This window comes from Oncorhynchus nerka, linkage group LG20, assembly GCF_034236695.1.
Source record: "Oncorhynchus nerka isolate Pitt River linkage group LG20, Oner_Uvic_2.0, whole genome shotgun sequence".
Lineage (NCBI taxonomy): Eukaryota > Metazoa > Chordata > Actinopteri > Salmoniformes > Salmonidae > Oncorhynchus > Oncorhynchus nerka.
Genome location: NC_088415.1, coordinates 10,595,609 through 10,615,719, shown reverse-complemented (window position 1 = coordinate 10,615,719; position 20,111 = coordinate 10,595,609). Strand labels below are relative to the sequence as shown.

At 49.8% G+C, this 20,111-nt stretch overlaps 1 protein-coding gene across 2 annotated transcripts in view; it reads right to left on the bottom strand.

Annotated features, from left to right (window-relative positions):
• LOC115101945 (cytochrome c oxidase subunit 4 isoform 2, mitochondrial-like) overlaps positions 1–19,775 on the bottom strand; it is a 42,608-nt gene extending 22,833 nt beyond the window's left edge. Inside the window, exon 1 of one of the 2 annotated variants that reach the window (XM_029621406.2) lies at positions 19,646–19,775. Coding sequence is in view for 1 of the 2 variants with exons in the window: in XM_029621405.2 (XP_029477265.1) it covers positions 19,424–19,483 (60 nt within the window). In the remaining variant the exon portion in view is untranslated. Of the gene's footprint in view, positions 1–19,423; positions 19,499–19,645 lie in introns of those variants that run through there. The other variant, XM_029621405.2, reaches the window with a different exon arrangement.
• Between the last annotated feature and the right edge of the window lie 336 nt (positions 19,776–20,111).

Genomic DNA, 20,111 nt, shown 5'->3' with positions numbered 1-20,111 from the left:
ACACTATAGCCCCCACTCCAGGCTTAGACTAAAACCAGGGAGGATTACACTATAGCCCCCCACTCCAGGCTTAGACTAAAACCAGGGAGGATTACACTATAGCCCCCACTCCAGGCTTAGACTAAAACCAGGGAGGATTACACTATAGCCCCCACTCCAGGCTTAGACTAAAACCAGGGGAGGATTACACTATAGCCCCCACTCCAGGCTTAGACTAAAACCAGGGAGGATTACACTATAGCCCCCACTCCAGGCTTAGACTAAAACCAGGGGAGGATTACACTATAGCCCCCCACTCCAGGCTTAGACTAAAACCAGGGAGGATTACACTATAGCCCCCCACTCCAGGCTTAGACTAAAACCAGGGAGGATTACACTATAGCCCCCACTCCAGGCTTAGACTAAAACCAGGGAGGATTACACTATAGCCCCCCACTCCAGGCTTAGACTAAAACCAGGGAGGATTACACTATAGCCCCCACTCCAGGCTTAGACTAAAACCAGGGGAGGATTACACTATAGCCCCCACTCCAGGCTTAGACTAAAACCAGGGAGGATTACACTATAGCCCCCACTCCAGGCTTAGACTAAAACCAGGGAGGATTACACTATAGCCCCCACTCCAGGCTTAGACTAAAACCAGGGAGGATTACACTATAGCCCCCACACTCCAGGCTTAGACTAAAACCAGGGGAGGATTACACTATAGCCCCCACTCCAGGCTTAGACTAAAACCAGGGAGGATTACACTATAGCCCCCACTCCAGGCTAAACTAAAACCAGGGAGGATTACACTATAGCCCCCACTCCAGGCTTAGACTAAAACCAGGGGAGGATTACACTATAGCCCCCCACTCCAGGCTTAGACTAAAACCAGGGAGGATTACACTATAGCCCCCACTCCAGGCTTAACTAAAACCAGGGGAGGATTACACTATAGCCCCCACTCCAGACTAAAACCAGGGGAGGATTACACTATAGCCCCCCACTCCAGGCTAAACTAAAACCAGGGGAGGATTACACTATAGCCCCCCACTCCAGGCTTAGACTAAAACCAGGGGAGGATTACACTATAGCCCCCACTCCAGGCTTAGACTAAAACCAGGGGAGGATTACACTATAGCCCCCACTCCAGGCTTAGACTAAAACCAGGGGAGGATTACACTATAGCCCCCCACTCCAGGCTTAGACTAAAACCAGGGAGGATTACACTATAGCCCCCACTCCAGGCTTAGACTAAAACCAGGGGAGGATTACAGACTCCAGGCTTAGACTAAAACCAGGGAGGATTACACTATAGCCCCCACTCCAGGCTTAGACTAAAACCAGGGGAGGATTACACTATAGCCCCCACTCCAGGCTTAGACTAAAACCAGGGAGGATTACACTATAGCCCCCACTCCAGGCTTAGACTAAAACCAGGGGAGGATTACACTATAGCCCCCACTCCAGGCTTAGACTAAAACCAGGGAGGATTACACTATAGCCCCCCACTCCAGGCTTAGACTAAAACCAGGGGAGGATTACACTATAGCCCCCACTCCAGGCTTAGACTAAAACCAGGGGAGGATTACACTATAGCCCCCCACTCCAGGCTTAGACTAAAACCAGGGGAGGATTACACTATAGCCCCCCACTCCAGGCTTAGACTAAAACCAGGGGAGGATTACACTATAGCCCCCCACTCCAGGCTTAGACTAAAACCAGGGGAGGATTACACTATAGCCCCCACTCCAGGCTTAAACTAAAACCAGGGAGGATTACACTATAGCCCCCACTCCAGGCTTAGACTAAAACCAGGGGGAGGATTACACTATAGCCCCCACTCCAGGCTTAGACTAAAACCAGGGAGGATTACACTATAGCCCCCACTCCAGGCTTAGACTAAAACCAGGGGAGGATTACACTATAGCCCCCCACTCCAGGCTTAGACTAAAACCAGGGGAGGATTACACTATAGCCCCCCACTCCAGGCTTAGACTAAAACCAGGGGAGGATTACACTATAGCCCCCACTCCAGGCTTAGACTAAAACCAGGGAGGATTACACTATAGCCCCCCACTCCAGGCTTAGACTAAAACCAGGGAGGATTACACTATAGCCCCCACTCCAGGCTTAGACTAAAACCAGGGGAGGATTACACTATAGCCCCCACTCCAGGCTTAGACTAAAACCAGGGAGGATTACACTATAGCCCCCCACTCCAGGCTTAGACTAAAACCAGGGGAGGATTACACTATAGCCCCCACTCCAGGCTTAGACTAAAACCAGGGAGGATTACACTATAGCCCCCACTCCAGGCTTAGACTAAAACCAGGGAGGATTACACTATAGCCCCCACTCCAGGCTTAGACTAAAACCAGGGGAGGATTACACTATAGCCCCCACTCCAGGCTTAGACTAAAACCAGGGAGGATTACACTATAGCCCCCACTCCAGGCTTAGACTAAAACCAGGGGAGGATTACACTATAGCCCCCACTCCAGGCTTAGACTAAAACCAGGGAGGATTACACTATAGCCCCCACTCCAGGCTTAGACTAAAACCAGGGGAGGATTACACTATAGCCCCCCACTCCAGGCTTAGACTAAAACCAGGGAGGATTACACTATAGCCCCCCACTCCAGGCTTAGACTAAAACCAGGGGAGGATTACACTATAGCCCCCACTCCAGGCTTAGACTAAAACCAGGGGAGGATTACACTATAGCCCCCCACTCCAGGCTTAGACTAAAACCAGGGGAGGATTACACTATAGCCCCCCACTCCAGGCTTAGACTAAAACCAGGGAGGATTACACTATAGCCCCCACTCCAGGCTTAGACTAAAACCAGGGAGGATTACACTATAGCCCCCCACTCCAGGCTTAGACTAAAACCAGGGAGGATTACACTATAGCCCCCACTCCAGGCTTAGACTAAAACCAGGGGAGGATTACACTATAGCCCCCACTCCAGGCTTAGACTAAAACCAGGGAGGATTACACTATAGCCCCCACTCCAGGCTTAGACTAAAACCAGGGAGGATTACACTATAGCCCCCCACTCCAGGCTTAGACTAAAACCAGGGGAGGATTACACTATAGCCCCCACTCCAGGCTTAGACTAAAACCAGGGAGGATTACACTATAGCCCCCACTCCAGGCTTAGACTAAAACCAGGGGAGGATTACACTATAGCCCCCACTCCAGGCTTAGACTAAAACCAGGGAGGATTACACTATAGCCCCCACTCCAGGCTTAGACTAAAACCAGGGAGGATTACACTATAGCCCCCACTCCAGGCTTAGACTAAAACCAGGGAGGATTACACTATAGCCCCCACTCCAGGCTTAGACTAAAACCAGGGGAGGATTACACTATAGCCCCCACTCCAGGCTTAGACTAAAACCAGGGGAGGATTACACTATAGCCCCCACTCCAGGCTTAGACTAAAACCAGGGGGAGGATTACACTATAGCCCCCACTCCAGGCTAAACTAAAACCAGGGGAGGATTACACTATAGCCCCCACTCCAGGCTTAGACTAAAACCAGGGAGGATTACACTATAGCCCCCACTCCAGGCTTAAAACCAGGGGAGGATTAACTATAGCCCCCCACTCCAGGCTTAGACTAAAACCAGGGAGGATTACACTATAGCCCCCACTCCAGGCTTAGACTAAAACCAGGGGAGGATTACACTATAGCCCCCCAGGCTCCAGGCTAAACTAAAACCAGGGAGGATTACACTATAGCCCCCACTCCAGGCTTAGACTAAAACCAGGGAGGATTACACTATAGCCCCCCACTCCAGGCTTAGACTAAAACCAGGGAGGATTACACTATAGCCCCCACTCCAGGCTAAACTAAAACCAGGGAGGATTACACTATAGCCCCCACTCCAGGCTTAGACTAAAACCAGGGGAGGATTACACTATAGCCCCCACTCCAGGCTTAGACTAAAACCAGGGGAGGATTACACTATAGCCCCCACTCCAGGCTTAGACTAAAACCAGGGAGGATTACACTATAGCCCCCACTCCAGGCTTAGACTAAAACCAGGGGAGGATTACACTATAGCCCCCACTCCAGGCTTAGACTAAAACCAGGGGAGGATTACACTATAGCCCCCACTCCAGGCTTAGACTAAAACCAGGGAGGATTACACTATAGCCCCCACTCCAGGCTTAGACTAAAACCAGGGAGGATTACACTATAGCCCCCACTCCAGGCTTAGACTAAAACCAGGGAGGATTACACTATAGCCCCCACTCCAGGCTTAGACTAAAACCAGGGAGGATTACACTATAGCCCCCACTCCAGACTTAGACTAAAACCAGGGAGGATTACACTATAGCCCCCACTCCAGGCTTAGACTAAAACCAGGGAGGATTACACTATAGCCCCCACTCCAGGCTTAGACTAAAACCAGGGAGGATTACACTATAGCCCCCACTCCAGGCTTAACTAAAACCAGGGAGGATTACACTATAGCCCCCACTCCAGGCTTAGACTAAAACCAGGGGAGGATTACACTATAGCCCCCCACTCCAGGCTTAGACTAAAACCAGGGGAGGATTACACTATAGCCCCCACTCCAGGCTTAAACTAAAACCAGGGAGGATTACACTATAGCCCCCCACTCCAGGCTTAGACTAAAACCAGGGAGGATTACACTATAGCCCCCACTCCAGGCTTAGACTAAAACCAGGGAGGATTACACTATAGCCCCCACTCCAGACTTAGACTAAAACCAGGGAGGATTACACTATAGCCCCCACTCCAGGCTTAGACTAAAACCAGGGAGGATTACACTATAGCCCCCACTCCAGGCTTAGACTAAAACCAGGGAGGATTACACTATAGCCCCCACTCCAGGCTTAGACTAAAACCAGGGAGGATTACACTATAGCCCCCACTCCAGGCTTAGACTAAAACCAGGGGAGGATTACACTATAGCCCCCACTCCAGGCTTAGACTAAAACCAGGGGAGGATTACACTATAGCCCCCACTCCAGGCTTAGACTAAAACCAGGGAGGATTACACTATAGCCCCCACTCCAGGCTTAGACTAAAACCAGGGAGGATTACACTATAGCCCCCACTCCAGGCTTAGACTAAAACCAGGGGAGGATTACACTATAGCCCCCACTCCAGGCTTAGACTAAAACCAGGGGAGGATTACACTATAGCCCCCCACTCCAGGCTTAGACTAAAACCAGGGAGGATTACACTATAGCCCCCACTCCAGGCTTAGACTAAAACCAGGGAGGATTACACTATAGCCCCCACTCCAGGCTTAGACTAAAACCAGGGAGGATTACACTATAGCCCCCACTCCAGGCTTAGACTAAAACCAGGGAGGATTACACTATAGCCCCCACTCCAGGCTTAGACTAAAACCAGGGAGGATTACACTATAGCCCCCACTCCAGGCTTAGACTAAAACCAGGGGAGGATTACACTATAGCCCCCACTCCAGGCTTAGACTAAAACCAGGGAGGATTACACTATAGCCCCCACTCCAGGCTTAGACTAAAACCAGGGGAGGATTACACTATAGCCCCCCACTCCAGGCTTAGACTAAAACCAGGGGAGGATTACACTATAGCCCCCACTCCAGGCTTAGACTAAAACCAGGGAGGATTACACTATAGCCCCCACTCCAGGCTTAGACTAAAACCAGGGAGGATTACACTATAGCCCCCACTCCAGGCTTAGACTAAAACCAGGGAGGATTACACTATAGCCCCCACTCCAGGCTTAGACTAAAACCAGGGGAGGATTACACTATAGCCCCCCACTCCAGGCTTAGACTAAAACCAGGGGAGGATTACACTATAGCCCCCCACTCCAGGCTTAGACTAAAACCAGGGGAGGATTACACTATAGCCCCCACTCCAGGCTTAGACTAAAACCAGGGGAGGATTACACTATAGCCCCCCACTCCAGGCTAAACTAAAACCAGGGGAGGATTACACTATAGCCCCCCACTCCAGGCTTAGACTAAAACCAGGGGAGGATTACACTATAGCCCCCCACTCCAGGCTAAACTAAAACCAGGGGAGGATTACACTATAGCCCCCCACTCCAGACTAAACTAAAACCAGGGGAGGATTACACTATAGCCCCCACTCCAGGCTTAGACTAAAACCAGGGAGGATTACACTATAGCCCCCACTCCAGGCTTAGACTAAAACCAGGGAGGATTACACTATAGCCCCCCACTCCAGGCTTAGACTAAAACCAGGGAGGATTACACTATAGCCCCCACTCCAGGCTTAGACTAAAACCAGGGAGGATTACACTATAGCCCCCACTCCAGGCTTAGACTAAAACCAGGGAGGATTACACTATAGCCCCCACTCCAGGCTTAGACTAAAACCAGGGGAGGATTACACTATAGCCCCCACTCCAGGCTTAGACTAAAACCAGGGAGGATTACACTATAGCCCCCACTCCAGGCTTAGACTAAAACCAGGGAGGATTACACTATAGCCCCCACTCCAGGCTTAGACTAAAACCAGGGAGGATTACACTATAGCCCCCACTCCAGGCTTAGACTAAAACCAGGGGAGGATTACACTATAGCCCCCACTCCAGGCTTAGACTAAAACCAGGGAGGATTACACTATAGCCCCCACTCCAGGCTTAGACTAAAACCAGGGAGGATTACACTATAGCCCCCACTCCAGGCTTAGACTAAAACCAGGGAGGATTACACTATAGCCCCCACTCCAGGCTTAGACTAAAACCAGGGGAGGATTACACTATAGCCCCCCACTCCAGGCTTAGACTAAAACCAGGGGAGGATTACACTATAGCCCCCACTCCAGGCTTAGACTAAAACCAGGGAGGATTACACTATAGCCCCCACTCCAGGCTTAGACTAAAACCAGGGAGGATTACACTATAGCCCCCACTCCAGGCTTAGACTAAAACCAGGGAGGATTACACTATAGCCCCCCACTCCAGGCTTAGACTAAAACCAGGGGAGGATTACACTATAGCCCCCCACTCCAGACTAAACTAAAACCAGGGGAGGATTACACTATAGCCCCCCACTCCAGGCTTAGACTAAAACCAGGGGAGGATTACACTATAGCCCCCCACTCCAGGCTTAGACTAAAACCAGGGAGGATTACACTATAGCCCCCACTCCAGGCTTAGACTAAAACCAGGGGAGGATTACACTATAGCCCCCACTCCAGGCTTAGACTAAAACCAGGGGAGGATTACACTATAGCCCCCCACTCCAGGCTAAACTAAAACCAGGGGAGGATTACACTATAGCCCCCCACTCCAGGCTAAGACTAAAACCAGGGAGGATTACACTATAGCCCCCCACTCCAGGCTTAGACTAAAACCAGGGAGGATTACACTATAGCCCCCACTCCAGGCTTAGACTAAAACCAGGGAGGATTACACTATAGCCCCCACTCCAGGCTTAGACTAGACTAAAACCAGGGGAGGATTACACTATAGCCCCCACTCCAGGCTTAGACTAAAACCAGGAGGATTACACTATAGCCCCCACTCCAGGCTTAGACTAAAACCAGGGAGGATTACACTATAGCCCCCACTCCAGGCTTAGACTAAAACCAGGGAGGATTACACTATAGCCCCCACTCCAGGCTTAACTAAAACCAGGGAGGATTACACTATAGCCCCCACTCCAGGCTTAGACTAAAACCAGGGAGGATTACACTATAGCCCCCACTCCAGGCTTAGACTAAAACCAGGGGAGGATTACACTATAGCCCCCACTCCAGGCTTAGACTAAAACCAGGGAGGATTACACTATAGCCCCCACTCCAGGCTTAGACTAAAACCAGGGGAGGATTACACTATAGCCCCCCACTCCAGGCTTAGACTAAAACCAGGGGAGGATTACACTATAGCCCCCACTCCAGGCTTAGACTAAAACCAGGGAGGATTACACTATAGCCCCCACTCCAGGCTTAGACTAAAACCAGGGAGGATTACACTATAGCCCCCACTCCAGGCTTAGACTAAAACCAGGGGAGGATTACACTATAGCCCCCACTCCAGGCTTAGACTAAAACCAGGGAGGATTACACTATAGCCCCCACTCCAGGCTTAGACTAAAACCAGGGAGGATTACACTATAGCCCCCACTCCAGGCTTAGACTAAAACCAGGGGAGGATTACACTATAGCCCCCACTCCAGGCTTAGACTAAAACCAGGGGAGGATTACACTATAGCCCCCACTCCAGGCTTAGACTAAAACCAGGGAGGATTACACTATAGCCCCCACTCCAGGCTAAACTAAAACCAGGGAGGATTACACTATAGCCCCCACTCCAGGCTAAACTAAAACCAGGGGAGGATTACACTATAGCCCCCACTCCAGACTTAGACTAAAACCAGGGGAGGATTACACTATAGCCCCCACTCCAGGCTTAGACTAAAACCAGGGGAGGATTACACTATAGCCCCCCACTCCAGGCTTAGACTAAAACCAGGGAGGATTACACTATAGCCCCCACTCCAGGCTTAGACTAAAACCAGGGGAGGATTACACTATAGCCCCCACTCCAGGCTTAGACTAAAACCAGGGGAGGATTACACTATAGCCCCCACTCCAGGCTTAGACTAAAACCAGGGAGGATTACACTATAGCCCCCACTCCAGGCTTAGACTAAAACCAGGGAGGATTACACTATAGCCCCCACTCCAGGCTTAGACTAAAACCAGGGGAGGATTACACTATAGCCCCCCACTCCAGGCTTAGACTAAAACCAGGGAGGATTACACTATAGCCCCCACTCCAGGCTTAGACTAAAACCAGGGAGGATTACACTATAGCCCCCACTCCAGGCTTAGACTAAAACCAGGGAGGATTACACTATAGCCCCCACTCCAGGCTTAGACTAAAACCAGGGAGGATTACACTATAGCCCCCCACTCCAGGCTTAGACTAAAACCAGGGAGGATTACACTATAGCCCCCACTCCAGGCTTAGACTAAAACCAGGGAGGATTACACTATAGCCCCCACTCCAGGCTTAGACTAAAACCAGGGAGGATTACACTATAGCCCCCCACTCCAGGCTTAGACTAAAACCAGGGGAGGATTACACTATAGCCCCCCACTCCAGGCTTAGACTAAAACCAGGGGAGGATTACACTATAGCCCCCACTCCAGGCTTAGACTAAAACCAGGGGAGGATTACACTATAGCCCCCACTCCAGGCTTAGACTAAAACCAGGGGAGGATTACACTATAGCCCCCACTCCAGGCTTAGACTAAAACCAGGGGAGGATTACACTATAGCCCCCACTCCAGGCTTAGACTAAAACCAGGGAGGATTACACTATAGCCCCCACTCCAGGCTTAGACTAAAACCAGGGAGGATTACACTATAGCCCCCACTCCAGGCTTAGACTAAAACCAGGGGAGGATTACACTATAGCCCCCACTCCACTCCAGGCTTAGACTAAAACCAGGGGAGGATTACACTATAGCCCCCACTCCAGGCTTAGACTAAAACCAGGGAGGATTACACTATAGCCCCCACTCCAGGCTTAGACTAAAACCAGGGAGGATTACACTATAGCCCCCACTCCAGGCTTAGACTAAAAAACCAGGGGAGGATTACACTATAGCCCCCACTCCAGGCTTAGACTCAACTAAAACCAGGGAGGATTACAGTATAGCCCCCACTCCAGGCTTAGACTCAACTAAAACCAGGGAGGATTACACTATAGCCCCCACTCCAGGCTTAGACTAAAAACCAGGGAGGATTACACTATAGCCCCCACTCCAGACTAAACTAAAACCAGGGAGGATTACACTATAGCCCCCACTCCAGGCTTAGACTAAAACCAGGGAGGATTACACTATAGCCCCCACTCCAGACTTAGACTAAAACCAGGGTAGGATTACACTATAGCCCCCACTCCAGGCTTAGACTAAAACCAGGGAGGATTACACTATAGCCCCCACTCCAGGCTTAGACTAAAACCAGGGAGGATTACACTATAGCCCCCACTCCAGGCTTAGACTAAAAAACCAGGGAGGATTACACTATAGCCCCCACTCCAGGCTTAGACTAAAACCAGGGGAGGATTACACTATAGCCCCCACTCCAGACTAAACTAAAACCAGGGAGGATTACACTATAGCCCCCACTCCAGGCTTAGACTAAAACCAGGGGAGGATTACACTATAGCCCCCCACTCCAGGCTTAGACTAAAACCAGGGGAGGATTACACTATAGCCCCCCACTCCAGGCTTAGACTAAAACCAGGGGAGGATTACACTATAGCTCCCCACTCCAGGCTTAGACTAAAACCAGGGGAGGATTACACTATAGCTCTCCACTCCAGGCTTAGACTAAAACCAGGGGAGGATTACACTATAGCCCCCCACTCCAGGCTTAGACTAAAACCAGGGGAGGATTACACTATAGCCCCCCACTCCAGACTAAACTAAAACCAGGGGAGGATTACACTATAGCCCCCCACTCCAGACTTAGACTCAACTAAAACCAGGGGAGGATTACACTATAGCCCCCCACTCCAGACTTAGACTCAACTAAAACCAGGGGAGGATTACAGTATAGCCCCCCACTCCAGGCTTAGACTCAACTAAAACCAGGGGAGGATTACACTATAGCCCCCCACTCCAGGCTTAGACTAAAAAACCAGGGGAGGATTACACTATAGCCCCCCACTCCAGACTAAACTAAAACCAGGGGAGGATTACACTATAGCCCCCCACTCCAGGCTTAGACTAAAACCAGGGGAGGATTACACTATAGCCCCCCACTCCAGACTAAACTAAAACCAGGGGAGGATTACACTATAGCCCCCCACTCCAGACTAAACTAAAACCAGGGGAGGATTACACTATAGCCCCCACTCCAGGCTTAGACTAAAACCAGGGAGGATTACACTATAGCCCCCACTCCAGGCTTAGACTAAAACCAGGGAGGGATTACACTATAGCCCCCCACTCCAGGCTTAGACTAAAACCAGGAGGATTACACTATAGCCCCCACTCCAGGTTTAGACTAAAACCAGGGGAGGATTACACTATAGCCCCCACTCCAGGCTTAGACTAAAACCAGGGAGGATTACACTATAGCCCCCACTCCAGGCTTAGACTAAAACCAGGGGAGGATTACACTATAGCCCCCACTCCAGGCTTAGACTAAAACCAGGGAGGATTACACTATAGCCCCCACTCCAGGCTTAGACTAAAACCAGGGGAGGATTACACTATAGCCCCCACTCCAGGCTTAGACTAAAAAACCAGGGGAGGATTACACTATAGCCCCCACTCCAGACTAAACTAAAACCAGGGAGGATTACACTATAGCCCCCCACTCCAGGCTTAGACTAAAACCAGGGAGGATTACACTATAGCCCCCACTCCAGACTAAACTAAAACCAGGGAGGATTACACTATAGCCCCCACTCCAGGCTTAGACTAAAACCAGGGAGGATTACACTATAGCCCCCACTCCAGGCTTAGACTAAAACCAGGGGAGGATTACACTATAGCCCCCACTCCAGGCTTAGACTAAAACCAGGGGAGGATTACACTATAGCCCCCACTCCAGGCTTAGACTAAAACCAGGGAGGATTACACTATAGCCCCCACTCCAGGTTTAGACTAAAACCAGGGAGGATTACACTATAGCCCCCCACTCCAGGCTTAGACTAAAACCAGGGAGGATTACACTATAGCCCCCACTCCAGGCTTAGACTAAAACCAGGGGAGGATTACACTATAGCCCCCACTCCAGGCTTAGACTAAAACCAGGGAGGATTACACTATAGCCCCCACTCCAGGCTTAGACTAAAACCAGGGGAGGATTACACTATAGCCCCCACTCCAGGTTAGACTAAAACCAGGGGAGGATAACACTATAGCCCCCACTCCAGGCTTAGACTAAAACCAGGGAGGATTACACTATAGCCCCCACTCCAGACTTAGACTAAAACCAGGGAGGATTACACTATAGCCCCCACTCCAGGCTTAGACTAAAACCAGGGAGGATTCACTATAGCCCCCACTCCAGGCTTAGACTAAAACCAGGGAGGATTACACTATAGCCCCCCACTCCAGGCTTAGACTAAAACCAGGGGAGGATTACACTATAGCCCCCACTCCAGGCTTAGACTAAAACCAGGGAGGATTACACTATAGCCCCCACTCCAGGCTTAGACTAAAACCAGGGGAGGATTACACTATAGCCCCTCACTCCAGGCTTAACTAAAACCAGGGAGGATTACACTATAGCCCCCCACTCCAGGCTTAGACTAAAACCAGGGGAGGATTACACTATAGCCCCCACTCCAGGCTTAGACTAAAACCAGGCTTAGCCCCCACTCCAGACTTAAAAAACCAGGGAGGATTACACTATAGCCCCCCACTCCAGGCTTAGACTAAAACCAGGGGAGGATTACACTATAGCCCCCCACTCCAGGCTTAGACTAAAACCAGGGGAGGATTACACTATAGCCCCCCACTCCAGGCTTAGACTCAACTAAAACCAGGGGAGGATTACACTATAGCCCCCACTCCAGGCTTAGACTAAAACCAGGGAGGATTACACTATAGCCCCCACTCCAGACTTAGGGAGGATTACACTATAGCCCCCACTCCAGGCTAAAAAACCAGGGAGGATTACACTATAGCCCCCCACTCCAGGCTTAGACTCAACTAAAACCAGGGGAGGATTACACTATAGCTCCCCACTCCAGGCTTAGACTAAAACCAGGGGAGGATTACACTATAGCTCTCCACTCCAGGCTTAGACTAAAACCAGGGGAGGATTACACTATAGCCCCCACTCCAGGCTTAGACTAAAACCAGGGGAGGATTACACTATAGCCCCCCACTCCAGACTAAACTAAAACCAGGGAGGATTACACTTAGCCCCCACTCCAGACTAAAAAACCAGGGGAGGATTACACTATAGCCCCCCACTCCAGGCTTAGACTCAACTAAAACCAGGGGAGGATTACACTATAGCCCCCCACTCCAGGCTTAGACTCAACTAAAACCAGGGGAGGATTACACTATAGCCCCCCACTCCAGGCTTAGACTCAACTAAAACCAGGGGAGGATTACACTATAGCCCCCCACTCCAGACTAAACTAAAACCAGGGGAGGATTACACTATAGCCCCCCACTCCAGGCTTAGACTAAAACCAGGGGAGGATTACACTATAGCCCCCCACTCCAGACTTAGACTAAAACCAGGGTAGGATTACACTATAGCCCCCCACTCCAGGCTTAGACTAAAACCAGGGGAGGATTACACTATAGCCCCCCACTCCAGGCTTAGACTAAAACCAGGGGAGGATTACACTATAGCCCCCACTCCAGGCTTAGACTAAAACCAGGGAGGATTACACTATAGCCCCCACTCCAGGCTTAGACTAAAACCAGGGAGGATTACACTATAGCCCCCACTCCAGACTAAACTAAAACCAGGGGAGGATTACACTATAGCCCCCACTCCAGGCTTAGACTAAAACCAGGGAGGATTACACTATAGCCCCCACTCCAGGCTTAGACTCAAAAAACCAGGGAGGATTACACTATAGCCCCCCACTCCAGGCTTAGACTAAAACCAGGGAGGATTACACTATAGCCCCCACTCCAGGCTTAGACTAAAACCAGGGAGGATTACACTATAGCCCCCACTCCAGGCTTAGACTAAAACCAGGGGAGGATTTCACTATAGCCCCCCACTCCAGACTAAACTAAAACCAGGGGAGGATTACACTATAGCCCCCCACTCCAGACTTAGACTCAACTAAAACCAGGGGAGGATTACACTATAGCCCCCCACTCCAGACTTAGACTCAACTAAAACCAGGGGAGGATTACAGTATAGCCCCCCACTCCAGGCTTAGACTCAACTAAAACCAGGGGAGGATTACACTATAGCCCCCCACTCCAGGCTTAGACTCAAAAAACCAGGGGAGGATTACACTATAGCCCCCCACTCCAGACTAAACTAAAACCAGGGGAGGATTACACTATAGCCCCCCACTCCAGGCTTAGACTAAAACCAGGGGAGGATTACACTATAGCCCCCCACTCCAGACTAAACTAAAACCAGGGAGGATTACTAAGCCCCCACTCCAGACTAAACTAAAACCAGGGAGGATTACACTATAGCCCCCACTCCAGGCTTAGACTAAAACCAGGGAGGATTACACTATAGCCCCCACTCCAGACTAAACTAAAACCAGGGAGGATTACACTATAGCCCCCACTCCAGGCTTAAACTAAAACCAGGGAGGATTACACTATAGCCCCCCACTCCAGGCTTAGACTAAAACCAGGGGAGGATTACACTATAGCCCCCACTCCAGGCTTAGACTAAAACCAGGGAGGATTACACTATAGCCCCCACTCCAGGCTTAGACTAAAACCAGGGAGGATTACACTATAGCCCCCACTCCAGGCTTAGACTAAAACCAGGGAGGATTACACTATAGCCCCCACTCCAGGCTTAGACTAAAACCAGGGGAGGATTACACTATAGCCCCCACTCCAGGCTTAGACTAAAACCAGGGGAGGATTACACTATAGCCCCCACTCCAGGCTTAGACTAAAACCAGGGAGGATTACACTATAGCCCCCACTCCAGACTAAGACTAAAACCAGGGGAGGATTACACTATAGCCCCCACTCCAGGCTTAGACTAAAACCAGGGAGGATTCACTTTACACTATAGCCCCCACTCCAGGCTTAGACTAAAACCAGGGGAGGATTACACTATAGCCCCCACTCCAGGCTTAGACTAAAACCAGGGGAGGATTACACTATAGCCCCCACTCCAGGCTTAGACTAAAACCAGGGGAGGATTACACTATAGCCCCCACTCCAGGCTTAGACTAAAACCAGGGGAGGATTACACTATAGCCCCCCACTCCAGGCTTAGACTAAAACCAGGGAGGATTACACTATAGCCCCCACTCCAGGCTTAGACTAAAACCAGGGAGGATTACACTTAGCCCCCACTCCAGGCTTAGACTAAAACCAGGGGAGGATTACACTATAGCCCCCACTCCAGGCTTAGACTAAAACCAGGGGAGGATTACACTATAGCCCCCACTCCAGGCTTAGACTAAAACCAGGGAGGATTACACTATAGCCCCCACTCCAGGCTTAGACTAAAACCAGGGGAGGATTAAAACCAGGCTTAGACTAAAACCAGGGAGGATTACACTATAGCCCCCCACTCCAGGCTTAGACTAAAACCAGGGGAGGATTACACTATAGCCCCCACTCCAGACTTAGACTAAAACCAGGGGAGGATTACACTATAGCCCCCACTCCAGGCTTAGACTAAAACCAGGGGAGGATTACACTATAGCCCCCACTCCAGGCTTAGACTAAAACCAGGGGAGGATTACACTATAGCCCCCCACTCCAGGCTTAGACTCAACTAAAACCAGGGGAGGATTACACTATAGCCCCCCACTCCAGGCTTAGACTAAAACCAGGGGAGGATTACACTATAGCCCCCCACTCCAGACTAAACTAAAACCAGGGGAGGATTACACTATAGCCCCCCACTCCAGGCTTAGACTAAAACCAGGGAGGATTACACTATAGCCCCCACTCCAGGCTTAGACTCAACTAAAACCAGGGAGGATTACACTATAGCCCCCACTCCAGGCTTAGACTAAAACCAGGGAGGATTACACTATAGCCCCCACTCCAGGCTTAGACTAAAACCAGGGAGGATTACACTATAGCCCCCACTCCAGGCTTAGACTAAAACCAGGGAGGATTACACTATAGCCCCCACTCCAGACTAAACTAAAACCAGGGGAGGATTACACTATAGCCCCCACTCCAGACTTAGACTCAACTAAAACCAGGGGAGGATTACACTATAGCCCCCCACTCCAGACTTAGACTCAGACTAAAACCAGGGGAGGATTACACTATAGCCCCCACTCCAGGCTTAGACTAAAAAACCAGGGGAGGATTACACTATAGCCCCCACTCCAGGCTTAGACTCAAATAAAACCAGGGAGGATTACACTATAGCCCCCACTCCAGACTAAACTAAAACCAGGGAGGATTACACTAAGCCCCCACTCCAGGCTTAGACTAAAACCAGGGGAGGATTACACTATAGCCCCCCACTCCAGACTAAACTAAAACCAGGGGAGGATTACACTATAGCCCCCCACTCCAGACTAAACTAAAACCAGGGGAGGATTACACTATAGCCCCCCACTCCAGGCTTAGACTAAAACCAGGGGAGGATTACACTATAGCCCCCCACTCCAGGCTTAGACTAAAACCAGGGGAGGATTACACTATAGCCCCCACTCCAGGCTTAGACTAAAACCAGGGAGGATTACACTATAGCCCCCACTCCAGGCTTAGACTCAAAAAACCAGGGAGGATTACACTATAGCCCCCACTCCAGGCTTAGACTAAAACCAGGGAGGATTACACTATAGCCCCCACTCCAGGCTAAACTAAAACCAGGGAGGATTACACTATAGCCCCCACTCCAGGCTTAGACTAAAACCAGGGGAGGATTACACTATAGCCCCCACTCCAGGCTTAGACTAAAACCAGGGAGGATTACACTATAGCCCCCACTCCAGGCTTAGACTAAAACCAGGGAGGATTACACTATAGCCCCCACTAGGCTTAGACTAAAACCAGGGGAGGATTACACTATAGCCCCCCACTCCAGGCTTAGACTAAAACCAGGGGAGGATTACACTATAGCCCCCCACTCCAGACTAAACTAAAACCAGGGGAGGATTACACTATAGCCCCCCACTCCAGACTAAACTAAAACCAGGGGAGGATTACACTATAGCCCCCCACTCCAGGCTTAGACTAAAACCAGGGGAGGATTACACTATAGCCCCCCACTCCAGGCTTAGACTAAAACCAGGGGAGGATTACACTATAGCCCCCCACTCCAGGCTTAGACTCAACTAAAACCAGGGGAGGATTACACTATAGCTCCCCACTCCAGGCTTAGACTAAAACCAGGGGAGGATTACACTATAGCCCCCACTCCAGGCTTAAAACCAGGGAGGATTACTATAGCCCCCACTCCAGGCTTAGACTAAAACCAGGGGAGGATTACACTATAGCCCCCACTCCAGACTAAACTAAAACCAGGGAGGATTACACTATAGCCCCCACTCCAGACTTAGACTCAAAAAACCAGGGAGGATTACACTATAGCCCCCACTCCAGACTTAGACTAAAAAACCAGGGAGGATTACACTATAGCCCCCCACTCCAGGCTTAGACTAAAACCAGGGAGGATTACACTATAGCCCCCCACTCCAGGCTTAGACTCAAAAAACCAGGGAGGATTACACTATAGCCCCCACTCCAGACTAAACTAAAACCAGGGGAGGATTACACTATAGCCCCCACTCCAGGCTTAGACTAAAACCAGGGAGGATTACACTATAGCCCCCACTCCAGACTAAAAAACCAGGGGAGGATTACACTATAGCCCCCACTCCAGACTAAACTAAAACCAGGGGAGGATTACACTATAGCCCCCACTCCAGGCTTAGACTAAAACCAGGGGAGGATTACACTATAGCCCCCACTCCAGGCTTAGACTAAAACCAGGGAGGATTACACTATAGCCCCCACTCCAGGCTTAGACTAAAACCAGGGAGGATTACACTATAGCCCCCACTCCAGGCTTAGACTAAAACCAGGGGAGGATTACACTATAGCCCCCACTCCAGGCTTAGACTAAAACCAGGGGAGGATTACTATAGCCCCCACTCCAGGCTTAGACTAAAACCAGGGGAGGATTACACTATAGCCCCCACTCCAGGCTTTTAGACTAAAACCAGGGGAGGATTACACTATAGCCCCCACTCCAGGCTTAGACTAAAACCAGGGGAGGATTACACTATAGCCCCCACTCCAGGTTTAGACTAAAAAACCAGGGAGGATTACACTATAGCCCCCACTCCAGGCTTAGACTAAAACCAGGGAGGATTACACTATAGCCCCCACTCCAGACTAAACTAAAACCAGGGAGGATTACACTATAGCCCCCACTCCAGGCTTAGACTAAAACCAGGGGAGGATTACACTATAGCCCCCACTCCAGGCTTAGACTAAAACCAGGGAGGATTACACTATAGCCCCCACTCCAGGCTTAGACTAAAACCAGGGGAGGATTACACTAAGCCCCCACCAGGCTTAGACTCAAAAAACCAGGGAGGATTACACTATAGCCCCCACTCCAGGCTTAGACTAAAACCAGGGAGGATTACACTATAGCCCCCACTCCAGACTAAACTAAAACCAGGGGAGGATTACACTATAGCCCCCACTCCAGACTAAACTAAAACCAGGGAGGATTACACTATAGCCCCCACTCCAGGCTTAGACTAAAACCAGGGGAGGATTACACTATAGCCCCCACTCCAGGCTTAGACTAAAACCAGGGAGGATTACACTATAGCCCCCACTCCAGGCTTAGACTAAAACCAGGGAGGATTACACTATAGCCCCCACTCCAGGCTTAGACTAAAACCAGGGAGGATTACACTATAGCCCCCACTCCAGACTAAACTAAAACCAGGGAGGATTACACTATAGCCCCCACTCCAGACTAAACTAAAACCAGGGAGGATTACACTATAGCCCCCCACTCCAGGCTTAGACTAAAACCAGGGGAGGATTACACTATAGCCCCCCACTCTAGGCTTAGACTAAAACCAGGGGAGGATTACACTATAGCCCCCCACTCCAGGCTTAGACTCAACTAAAACCAGGGGAGGATTCAGAAAGGCTGGGAATACTAGCTAATTTAGGAGATTTGTTTGAATTGCAAGAGTAATACTCTGTCTGTCTGTCTGTCTGTCTGTCTGTCTGTCTGTCTGTCTGTCTGTGTGTCTCTCTCTCTCTCTCTCACACACACACATACCAGCAAGGAACATTTTTGGAAACTGGCAGTTGGTCAACATCAGCAGCCATGTCGCCACGTCTAAATGATCTCCACACACAGACGGACAGACAAACAGACAGACAGACAGACAAACAGACGGACGGACGGACAGACAGACAGACAGACAGACGGACAGACAGATAGACAGACAGACACACAGACGGACAGACAGACAGACAGACACACAGACACACAGACGGACAGACAAACAGACACAGACCATTATACATTTATGAGACACACTTTGAGACATTTATGCTAAATCATTTGTGCAGACATATTTTTTATCAAGGAGTACAGTGTGATTTGTTCTCCAAATATGGAGTTGTGTCTGTCTTTTAAGGCACAAATGTTTACAAATGAAACTTGTGGAGAATTGAGTTAACACATAGGGCATTGGCCGGCTAATAGCCTAATGCATTATTTCAAAAGGCATTGAGAGATATTACAATTATTTTTATCCAAATACAGTATTGCATACCATTAACACAATCCATTTTCCTCTCTCAACAGCCTGACGAGGAATAGAACCAATGCTCATGCCTTTGTTTGTAGAAGTCTGTCTGCACATTCTGTGTTAGAAGTCTAGAGACCCCTCTCAATCTTCCGAAGGGTATCAATACCCCTCCCAACCCAGCCCCTGTCTGACCCAAATAGCTAGTCCTCTCTGACCCCAAAGGTTCTGAAGTCATCGGGTACTCACATTTGTCCTAAGAGAGTGGACCTTGAGAAAAACAATATGGACAAAAAAAAGTTCACCCACTCTTCAGCGATTGCCTGCTTTGGCGCACTGTTGCTGTGTCTCAGCTTTGGCTCTTGGTGAGAAAATGGGAGGGCTAAAGGCAGAGAGGGGGTGTGGGAGAGCTTAGAGAGACTAAACCAGTAAACCATCTGAGAAAGCATGTGACACTACTGGCAGACTAGAGCAGGGATAGGATTGCACTGTAATATATATATATTTAATACTTTTCTCCTTTCCACCTTCACAGATCTTACAGAGAACTCCACTGGGACAGAAACAGGGAGCCTCTGGAATGCAGAAAGGGTCACTTTAGGTCAGTTTTATTATAAGAACGAGGGATCTTAGAAAATAGTTACTTTAACAGTGAAGAGGAAATGGAAAAAGATCTCTAGAGAGAGAGAGAGAGAAAGAGACAGAGAGAGGCCGT